Source organism: Alosa pseudoharengus, unplaced genomic scaffold (genome assembly GCF_046254945.1).
Source record: "Alosa pseudoharengus isolate Yale_2024_CS ecotype anadromous, Long Island Sound unplaced genomic scaffold, YU_APseudo_1.1 YU_APseudo_1.1_scf_14, whole genome shotgun sequence".
Lineage (NCBI taxonomy): Eukaryota > Metazoa > Chordata > Actinopteri > Clupeiformes > Clupeidae > Alosa > Alosa pseudoharengus.
Window position 1 is genome coordinate 8,665,342 of NW_027468609.1, and position 21,547 is coordinate 8,686,888.

Below are 21,547 nucleotides of genomic sequence, written 5' to 3' on the forward strand. Positions count from 1 at the left end.
TAAAAAAGCACTAGAAATTGTATAATTTTGCATAATTGATTATGAATTGTATTAGTTTCAGAGGACAGCAAAATATTCATTGGAATGTGAAGGGATATGATCACTGTGAAGTGGCAGATTTATATGGCAGGCTATTCCCAACTATGTTCTTGTATTTTCTCTTGGGCGAACTTGCATAAACACAAAAACTAGCCAACATTACACACCCAGGGGTGTTACAATTGTTCCATTGTAATTTGTTACAATGTAACAATGTAATTTGTTACAACATTTAAACACCTCTCCAATAATCAGCCTTCATAATTTGTCTTTTTAAGTTGACGGCACAAGTGTTCTAAGAGTTGCTTTGTTTTCTACATTTATTTTGAGCCCGATTAAATCTATGTAAATGTAGGTTTCATCTTCCTTTCAACCTTTCATTCTTATCTTTCATCGGTAAATGACTGTAGGTGGATATGCCGTGCTCACTGCCTTTTTCATGCTGCTGGTTTTGTATACACATGGATGCTGATAGGATAGTGTCTCTGACACACCCACCGAACAAGAGAAAAATGCCTCAAAAGTCTGTTGCACATCGTTGCACCCATTGTGACCAAACATGTTGTTCAAACCAGAAATCTTAGCAAAACAGAGCAGAATGTTTTGCTTTTGAACATGCCTTTGCTAAACAGGAGCAGATAATCATTCCTCATACGCTGTTTGGCTGGTCACAGCTACGTTAAACAAGTGTTTATGGCTTAGACATAGGCTACTGTAGATTAGAAAAGTTCAAACTGACCCTTCAAATGCATGGCCCTAAATGTTTTTTGAGGGGGTCTCATGGCTGGTAGGAAGAACAAAGAAAGGCATGCGTTAAAGCACTGTAGATTCCCTCGTATCATAGGCTGAAATATCCTGGATCTGGAGTATCCTCATAAAGCCAGCAGTCTCAGCAGCCACTGCAGAGAGAAAAGATAGAGGTTATTTTGATTGACAGGCAGCGTCCAGTAACAACTCTGGGAAGCAAGATTTTAACTTGTCACGCCCGGCTTTGCCCTGCTGGGTGTGCTCACTCCACCTTTGATAAAATATGTTTGGGCGGTCTCTCTCCCCCCAGTCTGAAGGGGGAGCTGTCTGTTTTCAGTCCATCTGGTCTAGACAGCAGCTGATTGGCGGGACTGTTTAAAAACATCTCCTGCCAGTTGTCCACTCTCTGCCATACACAGCTCTGCTTGGTTCTGCTCTGCGCAGTGCGTTTGCTCTGCTCGGCTGGGCTTTGCTCTGGCCTCCATGCTGGTGGCAGCACCATCCTTTTTGCCTTTTTGCATTACACACAGCCTACACTTTACTGATCTGCACTACACTTTTGATTACATTTCCCTTGCTTCTCATTTACTGACTTGTTACACTTATTTATTCAAATTATGTTTTCATCAAGTTAATGTTTTAATAAATTCTTTTGGATTTAACCTAACAAATGGTGTGGTCTCCCCTATGTCATTACTACTGTGAGCCAGGTAGTCGTGACAAACTTTCTAAATTAATAATAACAGAATGGTCTTAGAGATAACAGTCATGTATCAGCATCTTTAGTGTTTGTCTCCTATTGAGAATTAGATTCACCTTAGTGCCCTGCTTGTAAATAATGACATACTAGTTTACTATCATTATATTATCACTGATGTATCACAGCATGCTTCACCACATCTAATCACTGTCCACATTAAGATGAGAAGAAGAGCGATAAAAAGAGATCAGATTAGAGATGAACTGAGTCAGAATGAAGATATACTCACAGTGTTCAGCCCTGACTTCTTCTTCTCAAGATTCTCCGACTCATACAGTTCTGAGAAGAGGGAACAACACAGTCCATCACAAGCCATTGGCAAAAGCCTTACTCTGTGTCAGGTAGAGAAAGGTAATAAAACAATGATCAAATAAGTCCAGGCTGGTTGTGTGTGGAAGGCTGGGCTGGCTCACCATGGAGTGCTCTCAGCCTGGTGACACAGGAGACAAAGCCATGGAAGGGCAGATGGATCTCCCCAGACCCAAAGCGTTCCCAAACCACCTTCACGACCTCACTGTCACACTTCAAACCTAAGGAGGAGAGCGAAAGAGGTCTGGATTTATAGGAAAGGAGTGATACCAATGCAATTACATGGGTGGAGGAAAGCAAATACTGTATTTGATGTTCTGACTTCGACATACAAAAATACAGACAGGGGTCTCATTCCTCTGTCCTCTGGAACATAAATGAGCACCCTCAATTTCCAGATGTTACTTATGTATGCATACCTGATGCATTCAGGGCTTCAGTGAGCTCAAAGGGACTCATAGTTCCGGATGAGTCCTCATCATGTTGGAAAAAGGTTGACTTTGAGAGTGGAAAAAGGTAAAGAGAAAACCAATTATATGTTTATGTTTTCTTAGCGGACGCTTTTATCCAAAGCGACTTACAACAATGACAGTAAACATTACAGTACATTAACATTAGAAATAATAACTGAAAGTGAAGTCAAATAATGGATTAACAATACTGGTAATAACAATAATTATGACAATAATATGTACCTCCTGTCTATACTTTGTATATCACATTGCACTTTTCTGCTTTTTTGCACTTTTGGTTAGACGCAAACTGCATTTCGTTGTCTTTTTACCTGACCTCTGCACAATGACAATAAAGTTGAATCTAATTTAATCCAATAGCAAGTCTTCATAATAACAATAAACATAAACATGTACAAACATGTAAAAAAATAATGAATTGATTAGATACTTAACATACTGACTTAAAGAAGCCAATCTGCCACCTATTGTATCATCCCCAATATGTCTCCCTTACAATGACTGATACAAAATATTAGAAAATCAATGAACAACTGACTTGTAGGTTTCGCAGTGATGTCACCAGCTTGAGAGCCTGTGTGCGGTCCAGCCTGGCCTTTCCTCTGGTCTGTGGGGCATTATTAAGGATCAACCATGCACACTCAGATACGCAGAAGACAGAACAAGAGCTAGTGCAAGACATGTGGGAAGGATACATCTTCTCCTAAAACAAGCTGTCGGCACGTCTCCAGAGGAAGATGATAGTCCTTCTCCAAAACTGGGAGAGAAACTTTCTGTCAGTTGAATCAACCTTCAGATACTATGCATCATTGTAAGTATTAACCTTGTGCATTATTCTGCTGAAAAGCCTCCTCAAGAATGTGGAAATGTAAGTGGAAATGTGAAACCACTAGATGAGGTTGAAGATGGATGTCTTCATTCCAATGACACACAATCACAGCATACAGTTTTGCTGACAACTGACAGGGCTCAGAAGGATAGTTCTCGCCCTTGTGGTCAAACAAGATAACAGGACACCAATTACAAAATCAAACACGAGATGAATGTGAGTTGAAACCTGAGTTCACAAGCCTCATGAACGCTGCAGCATCGAGTCTGTCGTCCTAAAAAAAGAGCAGACCATTAGATTGCTTGCTGTGCTTTATTCACCCTAGTAATAAGACAATCTAATGAAGGGCTGCAGAAACTAATGCTGATCAAAACATGAAAATGCCCTACTGATAGGGTTGACATTGTTCATTCTCAGACATGCAGTGGTCATGTGGTAGAAAAAGGTGGGTAAACATGGAGAGAGATACACCCCTGTATGTATAGCTGTAGTTCAGAATACATGTTATGGTCATACGACTAATGCTGTAGATTAGATTTAGAGATTAGATGTGTCAGTGTAGTAGCACTTATTTGCAGTACCTGTGCAGGATGCTATTATTTTGCACCTCTGGATTGATGCTAACGGCATTTCAATGGCTAGGTACCTGGTCTCTGTACATGACAAAAGGTTGAATCTAATCTAATCTTTAGATTTAGAGTTCAAATATGCCACCTTGAGTCTCATATTAACTGCTGTTTTACACCATTGTTAATGAAAGTGGAGGGCAGGACTTACAGAGACATCCTCCTGATCGAACCAGTTATTCACTCTCATTTGGTCCTCAGGCAGAGGTGGGTTTGACATCACAGTCTTTGAAGCAAAGATACACACACACACACACACAGAGAGAGAGAGAGAGAGAGAGAGACTGTGAGCTAAAAGGTATTATATATAACTCGTTGTATTTGTATTAATATTGAAAGTAATATGCTTTACATGTGGCACAAAAACACGCTTCATGAAGACTGGTGGACTCACCATGAAGAATTTTGTGGAGCATGTGAACTTTTCACGTCTGTAACACAAGAAGCAATTCGCTTATTAAGTGATGATGCAATAATGGGATAATACCTTTCTTTCTGGGTCCAACAGCTTTCAGAGCCACTTGTTTTTCTCCATAGACAGCAAAAATAAAATAAAAATTCCACTATTCAGCCTTTAAGAAAATTGTCATCATACTACTCACTTGTTGGCTAAACTTAACAACCGAATAACTCTTTGGAATTCATATTACATTTTTAAAGTTTTTGCTAAATACTTATATAGCATCCTCACATTTATCCGATAAGGGCACAATTAGGCCAAAATACAGGTATTTTTTTATAAACAACTAATATGTATCCAGTCTTCGAAGTGATTTTTCTCTCTCTCTCACACACATACATACACACACACACTCACTCGCTCTCTCTCACACACACAGACATTCTCCAAACATTGTCCAGCTCATTTTTTACCACTCACCCCAGTGTATTGCCAGTCTTGGCATAGATCCGGAGGAAGAAGTCCCCTGGCTGGTTGGGTCTGTAGGTGGACGGTATGATGACATAATTGCCTGGCTCCAGCAGTACTCTGTTATACACCCCCCGCACGGCCTGGTACTTGCCCGAGCGCCCCGCGGGTTTATTGGATGAGAAGAATGCCTCATCCAGCTTACCCACTTGGTTCTCCACCTGCAACCAAATATATACAGAAGAACAAAAGAGAAAGACACACACACGTCCTATTAGAACTTCCTATGAATATCATTATAACAATGATATTCAGATTATTTTACATTTCATAATCCTTAAAAACAGTGTCTCCGTATGAGGAATCTATGGGAAAGCAATGGAGAAAGAGACAAAAAAGGGATACAGGATTGTACGAATAAAAGAAAACATTTTTGACAATTGCATTGTAAATGTGTGCACCAAAAAATGATACACTCTTCAGAGATGCTTAGAAACTCTACCATAGGCCCCAGCAGTGGCGCGACTGGCTGGGGCACCTGCACCGTATGCCGGCGACCCGGATTCGATTCCCGCCCCGTGGGACTTTCCGGATCCCACCCCTGCTCTCTCTCCCACTCACTTCCTGTCAACCTCCACTATCCTATCTAATTAAAGGCATAAAAAGCCCCCCCCCCCCCCCAAAAAAAAAAGAAACTCTACCATATAATCAAAGCCTTCATCTGTAACAACATTTTATAAGTATATGTGCTCCTAGGAGCTTGGGACAATGGAGCATCGACAGTATCGACATAAGAGTGACATGACACTGTCATGAATGTGTCATAAACAAGTCATAAACATTTATTACATAAGACTTCTGTTATTAAGTGACATTCGGTTTTTGTCATAACAAGTTAGGGTTAGGTTTAGGGTTCATGTGTCATGACAGTTTCATGTGTTCATGACCGTGTCATGTCACTCTTATGTCGATACAAAATTTCTCACATTTTGATCTGCATATACCACCATTTTCCATGTTCCCCGCTCATCACTACCAACTCATCTCTGCCACTCCTCTCTCACCTTGTAGATGTGGAAGGCGATCTGGAGGAACTGGACTTTGTTCTTGCTCCTGCGGTCTCTCTGCAGCAACTCCACCAGCAGCGTGCACTTCTTCCCTTTCTGATTCTGATTCTGTGCAGCAGCATTTGCATCATCTTCATCGTCATCATCCTGTCCATCGACATCTGCTGCTGTCATTGATAGCTGAAAGTTTGGGTTTGACCCTGCAAGATCACAGACATGCAAAACACATTTAAATACCGGTATTATGGTTCCAAAACACTCATTTCCATATATAACACACATTTGAATGAACGAGCTCGTGTGCACACACACACACTAACATCTACAGTGGGTACCAGTTAAGTTTGGACGGGTTCCTTCATGAATCACTCACCCCGGCAGAAATGGCACAAACTGCAATTGACACAAACAACCACAAGGTGTCACTTGGGAGTTCTGCCACTACTATTTTTGATGTGATTTACTTACTGCTTCCATAATGCAGTTTCCAAGTCAGTAGAACAATCAGAGACAGTTGAGCCATTACCAAACATATATGATAATACAATAGCGTGAGTTTATGTATCTTATACCCTATTTGTCACGGTCACTTATAGATTTGATAGTGTAACGATAAGCGCATGAGACTTTCAGCGGGGGCACGGGAACTTAAATTGATCACGGTTTAGTTAAATCCAGTTTTCTATCATATCTCCATAATATGCTTATATAAAGATGAAGTCGGGAAAGTGCTTCAGAGAAAACTTATTTATTGAAATAACGAACAGTCTACATTCTACATTCTAGCCTAGGCTACTGTCTACATTTAAAGCACGTTGAATCCCTGGGAAGATCTGTGTGTTGTGCGGAGGAATTCGTTGATCTTTCTGATGCAGTCCTTTAGGTCACTCCTCCCCATAGCAAGAAACTTTCGTTGCAGTGTTGAGACCACAAAGTTTTTCACATTCTGCGGCAGTCAGGGACTGATCATGGCTTGTGCCAAGTGTGCACATGCACAGGGGCCCTCAGCCAATGGGGGCCCTCGGATTTAAAATAAAAATGCCATGAATTTAGGCTAGATTATGCCCGGTGCAGGTAGTGTCAAGCAGCAGTGAAGTGAAAACCTTATCATGCAGGTAGCCAATGTTCACATCACCTGAGTCAGACAGAAAACGGGCCCTGCTTGCTCTGTTAAAGTTTGTATGCCCCTTCCAAACTGCGTTAAAAGGGTATATTTAACAGCCAGAATTTCGAAATTTTCCCGGGGAGACACCCCCGAACCCCCCGTAATATGATCAGCACCACCTCTCACAAAATACTATCAACGTCCCTGCTACCGGTCCGTCAGATATGACAACTGTGTCCGGTCCGTTTGAAAAATGTTGCTGCGACTGTTTGGACAGCAAAGGGAGATTACAGCCTAATAGTAAAAACATTCATTTCTGTGTGGGCCTGAGTTATAATATATGACATAATGTACTACATTTTCATTGTGTGCAATTGTGCACCAGCCTGCACAGCGACAGCAAAGAGAGAAGCGCTGGCTGCACGCGCTCGTCACTTGCACGCGCATGCGCAAACGCGCCCACACGCGTCGTGGTCAGGGGGAGGGGGGGCCTTTTTTGATATTGTGCACAGGGGCCCATATTTGTTTAATCTGTCCCTGCTAGTATCCTTGTAGCAAGCGAACTTCTCATGACTGCCGACAAAGTAGCTTACTGCCAGCTGACGAAGCTCTCATTTTAAAACATTACTGAGAGACAGGCACTGTACAATCAAGAAATCTTGCCACTGAATCCAAAACTATGTTTAACATTATGTACAAAGCTTATAGGCTACAGTGGACTAGCATGTTGCAGTGGCTGCTAAAAACACAGAGAAACAACACACTGAAAACTCAGCTAATCACAGCCCTTGCTGTCGAACGCTTCGTCCGGTTCGACCACGGAACACCACAGCGGACTTATGCTGCCCCCAAGCGGCTGCAGTTGTACTTACATTTCACCCAGCTGCGTGAATCACCTTGATCGTATATGAAGTGATCGTGAATGAAGTGTCAATTTTTAACCAGTACCCACTGTTTGCATCATCTTCATCGTCATCATCATCATCCTGTCCCTCGACATCTGCTGCTGTCAGTGATAGCTTAAAGTTTGGGTTTTTCCAAAATGACCCTGCAAGATCACAGACATGCAAAACACATTTAAATATTATGGTTCCATTTCCATACTCATTTCCATATATAACACATATTTGCATGAACGAGCTCGCGGGCACACACACACACACACACACTAACGTCTATATCTGCGGCTGCCTCCTGCAGAGCAGCCCGGGATCCACGAGCCTTCGTACTCAGTGAGAAACCAGGAGGAGGCGGAGTCACTGTCGCTGCTCAGGGAGTCTGGCTTCACACTGCACAGCTCCACCATGTTAAAGAGGCTACAGAACGCCTCCACTGCAATCCTGCAAATCACACACACACACACACACACACACACACACATTGTAAGTAATGTTTAAATAACACAGATTAATGGATAATAATGATTCCGTTTCCGACAACTCTTCAAATATGCACACAGACACACACAAATCCACACAGAGGTATGCCCATGGAGCAAACACAAAAGTCAAACCCAGTAGTCTGTCAGGTTGAGGTATGTTCGAAAAAATTCATGATATTGTTGTGCTTGTGCTATAGTCAAGGACTCACCAGAATTCCCCATCCTCCAAATTTTGAAGCTGGAGTTTTTTAATTTCAGCCTTGTCAACCTTCTTCCAGTTCTTACACCTGAGCATTTCAGAAACAGATACACATTAAACAGAGGTGTTCATTTGGTGTTTGGAAGTCATCATCATAATAATAATAAGAAGAAGATGATTTAAAAAAAAAAAAAAAAACATCCTTACTTGTCATTGTAATAATAAAATAAAATAAAAAGCCATCCTTACTTGTCACTCCAGGGTCCACAATATTCCACAAAACCCCATGGATTACGCAATTTCACCAGCAGGACCTCAGTTGAGTCTATTTGTATCTGTAGACACACGCATGTTAAAGACATGTTAAGGATTTTTCAATACGGCTGCCAGTGACAACAGTTTTCAGATACATTTTCTTACCAGAGTTGGATATATGATACTGATGATAGTCAACTAAATATACATATTTCCTGGAAGTACATTGGATAATACATAGGCCTATAAGGCCCATAGGCCCAACGATGGTTATGAAAATGATAATTGCAATGAAGTTAGACTTATCTGATATGATTGATCTCTGTCAATTCTATGATGCAGAATTCAAATTTGGAATGTTAGAATTGCTTAGAAGATTACTTCTATCAATTCAAGATGCTAACAGTAACTCTCCAAACATCTCTTATCAGTATTCCCCTCGTGGCAGTGCAGTTAAGGCTGCGTTTTTGCATTTGCACTGCTTAATTAACATAACTCTTCTTACATTTGCAGGAGACATGCAGCTGGAATGGCCTGCATCTGGTAGGGAATTCCAAAATGGTTCATAATAACCCCTCAGATGTCGTTGACCAGTCCCATTTGCAAAGCAGAGGTTCTGTTGTGGACACCAACATCTGACCCCACACATGGCCTGCCCTCTTGACGTGCTACTTTAGGGCAGCCTTTATTGGAGGGATTGACAGCATATTGTGCTTTCTAACTGCTTTAGCCTTGCCTATTTCTATGCACGTGCTCGTTGTCTTCTATCCCTGAGCATGACTGTCCTATACTAGTCCTTGGTGACATGATCATCCACTTAAAGACAATGTTGTCCTTGACATACTCTTTTGACCACCATTGGTCTTGTTCTGCCATGTAACTTCCAAAACCTGTCTTCCATCTCATATTCCTCAAGTGTCATCTCCTGCTCTAACCCTTCATGGCACATTCTCCCTCCAACAAGCTTTTTGCCCGCAGGTTTCTCTGCAGAGCTCCCCCTACAGCTTCAGAGTATATGATTTACGACACTCCTCAATCGGTCAGTCTGCCGTTTTCCTCTTTCCATGTTCCCCCGACAACGGTTCACTCGCATTCTGCTTCTGTTCGCTGGCTCTGTCATGACGAATGTCTGAGAAACTCCATCGCTACCTTGTTCTAGCCGGTGCCTGGCGTGTATGTGTGTAGTGCAGTAAAGCAATGTGTTACATCGCAAGGCTGCGAGACGTTGTCACTGAGGCCGTCGACCTGTCGGCCCAAAGTTGCAAGGGTGGTTTTCCGCTCACAGGCACTCGAGGGAAACGAGACGGCCACCATTCAACCCAAAAAAAGTCATATAACCATTCCAATTACCTTTAAGCTGTTCAGTTAAGAAAAATTAAGCTAAAACCTGCATAGTTCCCCTTTAACAGATCATATAACATATTTAACATATTAGATAATTTAACAGATCATATATATCATATTTAACAGATACAAAAACACCTAATGGACTGAATAAAAAACTTGATTGGTTTGTGAATTATTGTCTGGTCCACAGAGGCTGAACAAACCTTGTTTGTGTCAGTGATGGCATAGGCGTGACCTCTCACCAGTCCCTCTGAAGTGATGGTCCCAATCTCATGGCAGGTCTTGGCCTGTAGACAGCATAAAGAAAACGAGGGGAATCAAGGTCATTTGAAACAGAATAATCATTCCAAATGTGTTAACAGATTTATTTTCCATATATAATTTTCCATATATCAAGGTCATTTGAACAGAGAATAATCATTCCAAATGTGTTAACAGATTTATTTTCCATATATAAAAATAAATCTTGTACCACAAATAAGATCATTGATTAAACACATTTGTACACTTCAACTGCATTCTGGTGTAATGCTGTTAGTGTCAGTGAAGGCTCACTGAAAATATAAAGACCCCTTTCAGAATGAACAGAAACATTGGATGGTTTGTGTTATTATCACAGATAATATACTTCAGATGTGTATTTTTTACTGTGACTCTACTGTGAGATCTGAAGATGTTTGAGCAACATCTGTGTCCAATTGTCAATAATACAGTTTTTGCCTATTGCTTGCACAACTTGCAAACACATTTTGCAAAACTTTGTTTCGTGTCAACTCAGCCGGTAAGTCAGTTATAGATTATGACGCCAATCACACAAGGTTCATATAAAAGCTTAAAACGCTTCCACTGTAACGTTATTTGATGTCAAAGTGGCGCCAAATTGAATGGGGTCCAATGAAATGGCTAGATGGAACTGGTCTCCTAATTAGCCCTGAGATCCGCCCATAGTGTCTAGGCTCTCCGAACGTTCGCCTGCCCCCTTGGCTATGTCCAATGTCGAAACTCTGCTACCATTCACATCTATTCGAATTGAAACTCTGCAAAACCTTAGGTTTTAATAGCAGAGTTTCAATTCAACATAGATGTGAATGGTTTATTTCTCAGTGTTGTGTCGTGTTTGCTTGTGTGTAAAGTACTGATACAACTAGAAAAGGTAATTTCGAGGAAATTACCAGTGCATGAAAATATAAACATACTGTATATTAACATAAAATGCAAAACAAACTTTTATTTGGAAACAGTTGGCAGGAGTCATAGTTGATAACAACTGACAGTTGAAATGACTGAACAGTTAAATAGTTGAGTAGTTTAAATAGTTTAATAGTGAACTAGATGTACCGCAGAGCGGTACAAAATATGACCGCCGCCCAGTCCAGCACATTTTTTCCACAAAAATAAATCACGCTGAAAGGCCTATATGATTCTAACTGTCTCACTAAATTGCATTAGCCACACTCAATTCTCATTGGTATCTGCTAGACAACAAGTACCAAAACATGATTAGTTCATAGATTTCACATATAAAATTCATTTTATACAACCCCACCCCCATCTTGCCTGTTCATAAATCTGAGAAATTCTTGAGTTGTGTGCATGTGTGCATGTACACGTTTATGTTTATGTGTGTGGGTGTGTGTGTGTGTGTGCATGCATGCTTTTGTGTTTGCCTGCGTATGTGTGTTTGTGCATGTGCATGCATGCGTACATATGTCTACTGTGTGAGTATGTGTCATACGTATGATTACTGTGAATGTATGTGTGCGCGTGTGTATCTGTTTATGCACATGTGTGCACATGAAATGGGTTACAACATACAAAAAAAAGGTGGACCTCCTAGGCCCTACGGTTCTCGAGATATTCACAGAAAACTGTCTCCGGCCACCTACAGGCCAGTTGGTGGATAGTAACATAAATTAATTTATTGTGTGGCCCCCCATGAACGGAATTCCACGAAACTTGACGTGCATTCAGAGGGTGTCATAATGATCCTACACTTCCAATTTCGTGCAGTTTTGACTATGTTAGGTCACATATACCTGCGATTACAACACCTCATTTTTACTTTTTTGTGTTTAACTAGGTGGCGCTATACATGAAATGAGTGGTTATGGAATGGGTTGACATGGCCCCTTGAGATCAACATACAAAAAAAAAACGGTCCTCCTAAACCTTACGGTTCTCGAGATATTCACAGAAAACTGTGTCTGCCCTACCCTCCTTTCGGGGGGTGCAGTCCAGCGGGGGGGCTACAGATCAAAACGAAAAACGATGGTTCCATGCTATCCATATGGGGTTACATGTCCACCAAGTTTCGTCTACCCCGGTCTTTCAGTGTCCCGGGAATCATTGACGGAAATTTGGACATGCGAAAAAGAAAAAAAAAGAAAAAAAAAATCTCACTAAACCTATATGACCGCCGCTTCGCTGCGCGGCGGTCATAATTATACTGCCCTACTAAGGCAAAAGACCTTAACTCACCAGAGTGTGAAACTGAGAAAAATGCCTTTAAAGTTATCTTAATGTCCTGACAATTGAGTAAAAGGTATAATATTGTAATTTTCACATTTTGTAGTGTATACCTGTATTAATCTATCTACAAAAAAAATGAACTCAAATTTGACCTTTGACCCTTTTTTGGAAGTTACTGTATTCTGCCTTAGTATTGCCCACTAAATGACAATCGGTCATACTAAGGCAAAATACCTTAACTTCTATTTTATAGCACAATGTTATGATAACAATGATAACTTTCACTTAAAATGTAAGCAATATTAACCCTATTGGACTCACTATGATAAAATGATAAAATGTGGCTTCACATTTATCAACATCATATGAAAATGATAGTTTTTTTCATAGTTTTTTTCTGTATTTCATACTCATACTAGTACCACACAGACAGTCACTTCTGACCGATGTCAGAATTAAGAATGAGAGTGTTTTGATGTTTTAATATATATAAAGCATATTTCTGTTTGGATATGAGGCACTAATTTCTAGACTAATTGGCTTGTTTATTTCTATAACCAGCCTAGAACAGCATACATATTTCAGAATCATCCCATTGTAGCATCTTAATGTCTGCTGAAAAGTTTCAGTGAAAACATAGGAATTAATATTTCTTGGGATTTTACTTGCAGTCGGCTATTTGCATTATTATCATGAAATCAGGAATACATTTTGATGATGTGTGTAGGTCTTTGATTAAGTTATGATTGTAGGCCTATACATTTTCCTGGATAGAATGGAAACTTAACCAAATGCAGATGATAAAACAAAGTTCTCCCACACAAATTAGGTAGATTAGGATGAGATTGGTTGCCTTTATTTGGTCATTTTATATTACTGCAATTTAAAGCTGCCTGCTTTGCGACTAGCTTTAATTTCCCCACCAACCCGCAGCTACACTAAACTTTAGGATGCGTTGATAGAATTGACAGCCTGTAAAAACTTGGGAGTTTTGACTAGCCGGCAGCAAGTTTTAAAAACTCGTGGCAGATTTAATGGATTCGCTTTCTCGTCGGTTGTTTGGTATGGATTTTAACCAGGTTTCAACAAAAGGTAGGCTCTAAATTACTACATTCCTGCTGCTGGTGTATGTGTGGAAGGTGTGTCGTTGCGGCTCCAACAAACTCGCGTCGTTTTCAGTCAATCACTTATCATTTGCAGGCGAGAGCTAGCATACAGTATGAGAAACATTTCCCAGTTGACATGTAGCCTTGTATTACGGGCTGTGGTGTGAATTAAGATATCCTAGGCTACAAGCCATGCTCTAATGCGATTGTTACTGAATATATTGTTGAGTTTAGGCTTTTAAGTTAGGCTAATCTTGATAGCCTAGCTAGCCTATCTTTAACGCACCAGCATATCCTTGATCGTGGCATTTAGGCTAGGTAACGTTTCAAAGCCATCAATCTAACAAAAATCAAGCACTGCAAAACATGTAGGCTACTGTAGCCTATACACTTTATTGAAGTTAGTGTGTGTCTGAGGTGATTTAATTGAATAATGCATAGCCTAGACATAACTCCAGCCGGCAATACAACTTCACGTTGATGGTCGGTCAGAAGGCAGCTTGCCATAACTTCGCATCGTAACTTCAATCGAGTGTTCAGTAGCAGCATGAAAGGAAGGCATAAAGCCGTATCTGATGTTATGGGCTTCTGCCACAGTTTCCCCTCGGCTTTTTGAAGTTACGGCAAAAACATCATCTTATTTCTCCCAAAAAACAACCGAATTGAAACTTGATGTTTGTCTACATGATAAAACGTATGTTTATTGTCCTAATAATGACAAAAACTCATTTTCGCCAAAATCGAAGTTACGACCTTCTGCCTTAGTGCGGCAGTATTGTAGTGACGACATTTATTTTGAAACAGTTGTGGGCAGCGGAAATAGTTGAACAGAATCTGTAGTCTTAAGAGAGCCAGATTGTATGCTTAAAGCCTGAGACAGAGTATATAGTTATGACCGCCGCTTCGCTGCGCGGCGGTCATATAGGTTTAGTTAGATTTGTTTTTTTTTTTTTTTGTTTTTTTTTGCATGCCCAAATTTCCGTCAATGATTCCCGGGACACTGAAAGACCGGGGTACACGAAACTTGGTGGGCATGTAACCCCACATGGATAGCATGGAACCATCGTTTTGATCTGTAGCCCCCCCGCTGGACTGGACCCCCCGAAAGGAGGGTAGGGCAGACACAGTTTTCTGTGAATATCTCGAAAACCGTAGGGTTTAGGAGGACCATTTTTTTTTGTATGTTGATCTCAAGAGGCCATGTCAACCCATTCCATAACCACTCATTTCATGTATAGCGCCACCTAGTTAAACACAAAAAAGTAAAAATGAGGTGTTGTAATCACAGGTATCTGTGACCTAACATAGTCAAAACTGCACGAAATTGGAAGTGTAGGATCATTATGACACCCTCTGAATGCACGCCAAGTTTCTTGGAATTCCGTTCATGGGGGGCCACACAATAAATTAATTTATGTTACTATACACCAACTGGCCTGTAGGTGGCCGGAGACAGTTTTCTGTGAATATCTCGAGAACCGTAGGGCCTAGGAGGTCCACCTTTTTTATGTATGTTGGTCTTAAGGGGGCATGTCAACCCATCCCATTACCACTTATTTCATGTATAGTGCCACCTAGTTAAAAATTAAAAAGCAAAAAATGAGGAGTTTTCATCACAATATCTCTGGCTGACAAGGTCAAAACTACACGAAATTAAAAGTGTAGGATCATTATGACACCCTCCGAATGCATGCCAAGTTTTGTGTACTTTCGTTTATGGGGGGGCCTTACAATAAAATCATTTATGTGTACATTTAGTGACATACACCAACAAGGATTCCCGGGACACTGAAAGACCGGGGTACACGAAACTTGGTGGGCATGTACCCCCACATGAATAGCATGGAACCGTCATTTTTCGTTTTGATCTGTAGCCCCCCCGCTGGACTGGACCCCCCGAAAGGAGGGTAGGGCAGACACAGTTCTCTGTGAATATCTTGAGAACTGTAGGGCCTAAGATAACCATTTTTTTCCGATGTTTGCCTCCAGGGGTCATGTTAACCCATTTCATGTGCACACATGTGCACAAACAGATACACACACACACACATACATTCACAGTAATCATACGTATGACACATACTCACACAGTAGACATATGTACGCGTGCATGCACAGGCACATACGCAGGCACACACACACACACACACACACACACACACTCACACACACATACACCCACACACATAACATAAACATAACACAAACAATCAAGAATTTCTCAGAATTATGAACAGGCAAGATGGAGGTGGGGTTGTATAAAATGACTTTTACATGTGAAATCTATGAACTAATCATGTTTTGGTACTTGTTGTCTAGCAGATACCAGTGAGAATTGAGTGTGGATAATGCAATTTAGTGAGACAGTTAGAATCATATAGGCCTTTCAGCGTGATTTCTTTTTGTGGAAAAAATGTGCTGGACTGGGCGGCGGTCATATTTTGTACCGCTCTGCGGTACATCTAGTTTAGAAGTTGAATTTAGATAGTGTAATGCAGCGGTTCCCAAACTTTTCCCCCCGCATACCACCGCCTACATTCCGACTCGGCTCGCGTACCCCCACCATCCGACACATAAAAACGTAACGCATTCTATAACCCCCCACCCCCGCGTTGACAATATTTGTCAGTTTCCCGGTTTTAGGTGCGTGCATTTGGTCAGTTAAAAAGTTATGAAAAGTAGCCTGCATAGTAGCCTAACTACATCCACATACAATATCTTATAATAGGCCTACAACAACACCTGACAAGGATGTATTCGTTTGGACAACATTAGGCTATAGTGGCGGCTGGTGGTTAAAAAAATAACGGAGGAAGGAATGTCTGCTTGATTGGCGTTAGTGGCAAATGTGAGGTTGTGATGGTGTTTGGTGGCATATGTGAACAATAGAGTATGTAGGCCGCCTACCCAGACACATTTATAGCAGCAGTATGTACTATGCCAGTTAAAATGCTACAATGTTGTGCAATAAATGCTGTTCTGACATTGACAATTTAAATTTAGGTCTGGGAAGTCAGGGAAGATATGTAGGTCTAGTTATGAAATACTGTTTTCCAGATGTGCAAAATTACGGAAAGTCTGGAGGTTTTGCTCAGTGTAATACATTGGCAGAAAAGTCTATAATAATAAAAATAGACACTTGTTTTATAAAACCATGTAACTATTTACCATTAAAAATAGACCTTAAATGTGGTTATTTGTAACATGCTATTGTTTTTAAAGCCAAATCGCTATAATTTAAAGACAGGTTGTAGTAGCTAAGTGGGAATTTATGAAAGCATACTCGAAAGGCAAATGTTATTGAAGACGTCATTAAAGGAATGCATCATGGTCTGAAACATTCATTAACAATGTTACCATCCAAAGATACATTTAGAACGGTGAAAACAAGAACATAACAACAAGAACCTTATTTAACAATTGTTTAGTTAAGGCATAACTTGGATGATTATAACAACGCATAAATATCCAAAACTGTTTTATCACCAAGTGAACTGTCCACGTATGTGACAGGCCAGCAGTAGGCTATGGCTGATTGTTTTCTGTGCTAACGTTACCAGTTAGCCATGAGTAGCCTATTTGTCTGACTAGCATTCAGTAGCCTACACTTACCATCTTGTTTTGGAATATGAATGTTTGCTTCCTTTTGTCTTCCTGCTTTGATAAACATTATCAGTGTATTTGAATGTATAAAAGATTTGAGATTGTCCTCTGATTCCATTGTACTGTTTATTTCACGAGCAAAAAACAAGCTTTCCGTTCAACATAAGATTCGTAGTTTGACTGCAGATAACCTTCTTGAACCGTTGCCGCTAAAAACAGCACCCCCTATCGCAATTGAAAATTACTGTACGGAGGAGCTTCCTCCCTTGGCCATTGAAAACGACGTGATTCACGAGCCGCTGGGGTCCGAGGCGTTTATAATGGACTTCAATGAGGGGCTTGAGGAGGAAGCTCCTCCATACAGTAATTTTCAATTGCGATAGGGGGTGCTGTTGGCATTTTGACCTAGGGGAACGATTTTGTTCATTCAAAGTGTTAAAAATAGTAATATTAACAGTAATTTATCAGATTAGTAATTCACTTTATATATTTTTTATTTTTCTCTGAAATTTTAGGGAGGGTGTTCCTCCCTTTCCTCAATGAAGGAGCCTCCTCTGGGCTATACAGCCTAGAAAGGCTAAACTTAGGCTACCTTTAGTTTGTTAAATGTAAAGCCTAGTTTAATGTTACCTTTCTTGCCCATCTGAAATAACTCCTAGCTTTGCTCCTTCCCTAGGCTACTTTCTGGTGGGAAGAAGAAGAAGAAGAAGAAGAAGAAGAAGAAGAAGACTTCGGATAACAGAACAGTGCATTTTCATGCACTGTAATAAGAAGAACAGTGATAATAGTCCATTGCATTTACATGCAATGCAATAAGAAGAAGAAGAAGAAGAAGAAGAAGAAGAAGAAGAAGAAAAGACGTTGGATAACAGAACAAAGCATTATCATGCACGGTAATGAGCCAAAGTTTTGCAAAAAGTGCAAGCAATGGGCAAAAACTGTAAATCTTAAGTCTATGTTCTCTTTGTTCTTTGTGTTCCATAATGTTGTTCTCCACACTGTTTTTTAGTGTGAGAGCTCATAGACCAGTTGCACATTTCGATTTTGTTATTTGTTATGTAGGGCGGCTAATTCCGTAAACATGATGCTTGCAAAGTTCTCAAAATGGATCAACTGAGGCCTATTTGTGGCTGGCTGATTGGTGTTCAGTTTTGTAAGTAAGTATTTTCAGGTGTTGGGTGATTGAAAACACTTGTTTCAAGTGTTTTCAATCATCCATGTGTTTTGTATTTTGAATAGATGTGTTGTCCCAATGGTACCCATGATATTTAATTTAGAAACGAAGAGTCTTATGAAATAGTGTGTAGTGTGCAGGAGCTAGTGTGTTGCAGAAAGGATCAAGTGTGTTGCAGAATTGTGTGTTGCAGACATGTGTAGTGTTCAAGCAATGGGCAAAAACTGAAAAATAAATCAGCTGTCCTGCATTATTTACGTTAATTTCTGTTCCCCAGGCCCAGAGTGCCAATATCAGCATTAAACTGGTTTGGACCTGGCAATGAAGAATATGATATGAAGGTGTGTGTGTGCGTGTGTGTGTGTCTGGCTGTAGTACCTGTATAAAGCAGCTCAGCAAGGTCCCTCTAGACAGTGATGCATTCAGTTGTCTCCAGAGCACAGGGGGCTTGTAGGCAGACACAAGCTGTGAGTATGCAATGCCTCCAGTGAAGTCCTCCATCCCCTCTGAGATATTACCACCTTTCAGACTGCTGTAGGATCCCATCAACCTCCACAAAACACATTTATAAGCACATAAACACCGTATCCCAGCATACCGAGTGGCAGTACTCATAAGCATACTGAGTGGCATGTAAGAACAAGTGTTATAGGAGCGGAGACAGATATGTAAACATCACATGAAGACACAATGAATTCAGCACAGTTATTAATCTGACGCATCTAACACACACACAAACATATTCACGTACACACACGTCAAAGTACTTAAAGCCTGCACTCACTTGGCATAGGCTTTCTCCACCAGGGCACTCCAGAACTCATTTTTGCTGCGGGAGTAACTGAAGAGCAGACGACCGCTGCGCACTGGCAGCCGATCGTCCACCACCACCTCAACCCACTCCCCATACTGCCAGAACTGGGAGAGGGATGACACACAAGAAAAGAACAGAACAGAGAAACACAATCAGATAGATAAATGAAGAAGGAGAGATGAAGATATGTGAAATGAATTTTCATACTATGTATTGTACTATATGACAACTGTTGTTTAAACTGTAACTCAGGTTTTAACACATTTTGTTCATATATACAGTTTGCAAGTGGAGTGTTTGCCTGTCTGACTTGCGAAGTTCCATTTGGGAGCCGTAATTAAATGATTGATCAAATATGCTGTTCTGCATCTGTTTTACTCCCAATGTTTACTCCCACTTATATACCCCATACCAGTTTTGACTTTCATCCAGGTGCAAATTGTTTTTTTCCTGTTGACTGAAAACACGTCCACACCAGCCCACAGCTGGTCTGTTTCTGGGAGTGTTGCTAAGTTGGTAGTAAAACAGCTGGAGTAAAACCCCTGGAGCACTCACTTCTCTCGTCTCAACTCGTATCCTTGTCTCTTGTTTGTCATTTCCAATATCTTCTTTCCCCTTGACTGATCCCTTACCTTTTACTCTCTCTCTCTCAAGTCAGGTCATGCTTGCTGCAAAATAATTATGTTTATGTATAAAGGGTCTGGAAACTTCTTCTTTATTCAAACCTTAATTAAGTTTTAATTACGACCTAACCTTCAAGGCACTCCATAAAAGAAACCACATTTAATTTAATCTTATCAGTGATTGTATATTGATATATGTATGGTGACACACAGTTTTATATGCCTCATATGCTAAAGTCTCCTGTTGCATGTCAGAGCAGGATAAGTTAAGTGCATTTGACAGCTCTTACATGGAAATAAAAGATCCCAGCATATCCCTCCGCAAAGCTCTGCTCAGATGAAACCACCTTTACAAAAAGCTCAGGATGCATGGTGAGACAGGACAGTGCTGCCAAGAGCCAGCAGTCACCTGAATGAGGAAAATCACAATAATATTTGCACACACACACATACACACACACGCACACAAGCGCGCACACACACACACACACAGACACTGTTGCAAGGGCAAATAGCCTGTGTGGGCGCATCATTTCTCAGAAATTCCTAAAACTCAACCCTCACTATGCCAAATATGTTTTCCAAAACACTAAGAGATTGTTGAATTCCTGTGTTAATGTTACTCATCTGTATTCCAAGGACAAAATTTGCTGTAGGGGCTAGAGCATATTTGTAAAAAAATTCAAAATACACACAAACATCTCTGAGACCGCCCCCCCCCCCCCCACACACACACACACACACACACTTTTACATGGACATGCACATACTAAAACAGTAAGCATAGCTAACTGAATTAGAAAGGAGAGAACAAATTATGAAGACATTAATCCTTCCCCCCTGCAAGTCCAGTCAAGTTAGTCCATTGCCTGCTGTAGAACAGACCCAGAGGGAGGGGTGGCAGGACAGAGAGATAAGGGAGAGAGGAAGAAAGGAAATCTATCCAGATGCTCATAACCATCTCTCAGGGGAGTCCTTAGACATACTATAATAGGTATAGAGAAGCTGAACAGATATACAGAGTAGATAAATGGTGGATAGATAGAGTGCACACTCACCCAGCTGGCCCTGGCAGATATCTGTGGTGCCAATAGTGCCCTCCACAAATACAGCATCGTCACAGATCTCCTGCAGGAACATGGTAACAGGAGTTCATATTGAAGAGTGGAAACATCATAAAACACACAAAATGTATACTCACTAACCTGCAGGCAGCTACCTGAATAACGTTTAGGCAGTAACTGCTATTCATTTATTTTATGTTGAAATGTTAGCATTTGTAAATTCAGATATAACTTTTGCCTGCTTAAGCCCAGATATATCCATCTTCTATTCCATACCTATTCCTTGTTCATATTCATTTTGACTAGAGGAAATTTAGTTACATGAACACTCAGATGATTTTAAAGAGCTTTGAAGGAGCTGACTATTGATACAACATATAATGGAGACGGATTATTTAACCTACCTTGGGTCGTAACCATGTCACCTTGTCAGGGTTGGGATCCACGGGCATTCCAATGGAGCTCTGGTCAGCAAGAAATGTAGTGTCGCAGAAGAGAGAACCAGACTTTAAACAGGCATCTCTCAGGGATTTGTAATCCTGATCTTTAAATTTCATGGGGCTCTCAATGGAGCGAAATTTGCTGCTAGCCATTTTTCCCAACAAATATGAAAGAAAAAATAAAGGGTATAACTTCACAGTATGCACTGACTGAGATGTCCCGCTAGGCTGACAACGTATCAACAGGCT

General features: G+C 40.7%; 1 protein-coding gene across 1 annotated transcript; it reads right to left on the bottom strand.

The window, feature by feature from the left end:
* Positions 1-820: 820 nt before the first annotated feature.
* Positions 821-21,547, bottom strand: capn12 (calpain 12). The gene is made up of 21 exons (XM_076283729.1): positions 21,263-21,547; positions 20,853-20,922; positions 20,085-20,203; positions 19,142-19,275; positions 18,736-18,907; positions 10,209-10,292; positions 8,653-8,738; positions 8,414-8,491; positions 7,997-8,163; positions 7,776-7,871; positions 5,716-5,918; positions 4,664-4,872; positions 4,178-4,214; positions 3,935-4,009; positions 3,386-3,431; positions 3,024-3,085; positions 2,867-2,935; positions 2,275-2,353; positions 1,960-2,076; positions 1,776-1,825; positions 821-938 (listed from the first exon to the last, which is right to left on the bottom strand). The coding sequence occupies exons 1-21, from the start codon at positions 21,449-21,451 to the stop codon at positions 912-914; spliced, it is 2,169 nt and encodes a 722-aa protein (XP_076139844.1). The 5' UTR covers positions 21,452-21,547; the 3' UTR covers positions 821-911.

Bases quoted from the DNA above. Each gene is read 5' to 3' on its own strand.
- capn12 (XM_076283729.1), bottom strand. From the start codon at position 21,451: ATGGCTAGCAGCAAATTTCGCTCCATTGAGAGCCCCATGAAATTTAAA. The intron at 2,936-3,023 runs GTATCCTTCCCA...AATGCCCCACAG, and splicing joins AGCTTGTTTTAGGAGAAGAT to ACCAGAGGAAAGGCCAGGCT. The intron at 2,354-2,866 runs GTCAGTTGTTCA...CCACTCTCAAAG, and splicing joins CATCACTGCGAAACCTACAA to TCAACCTTTTTCCAACATGA.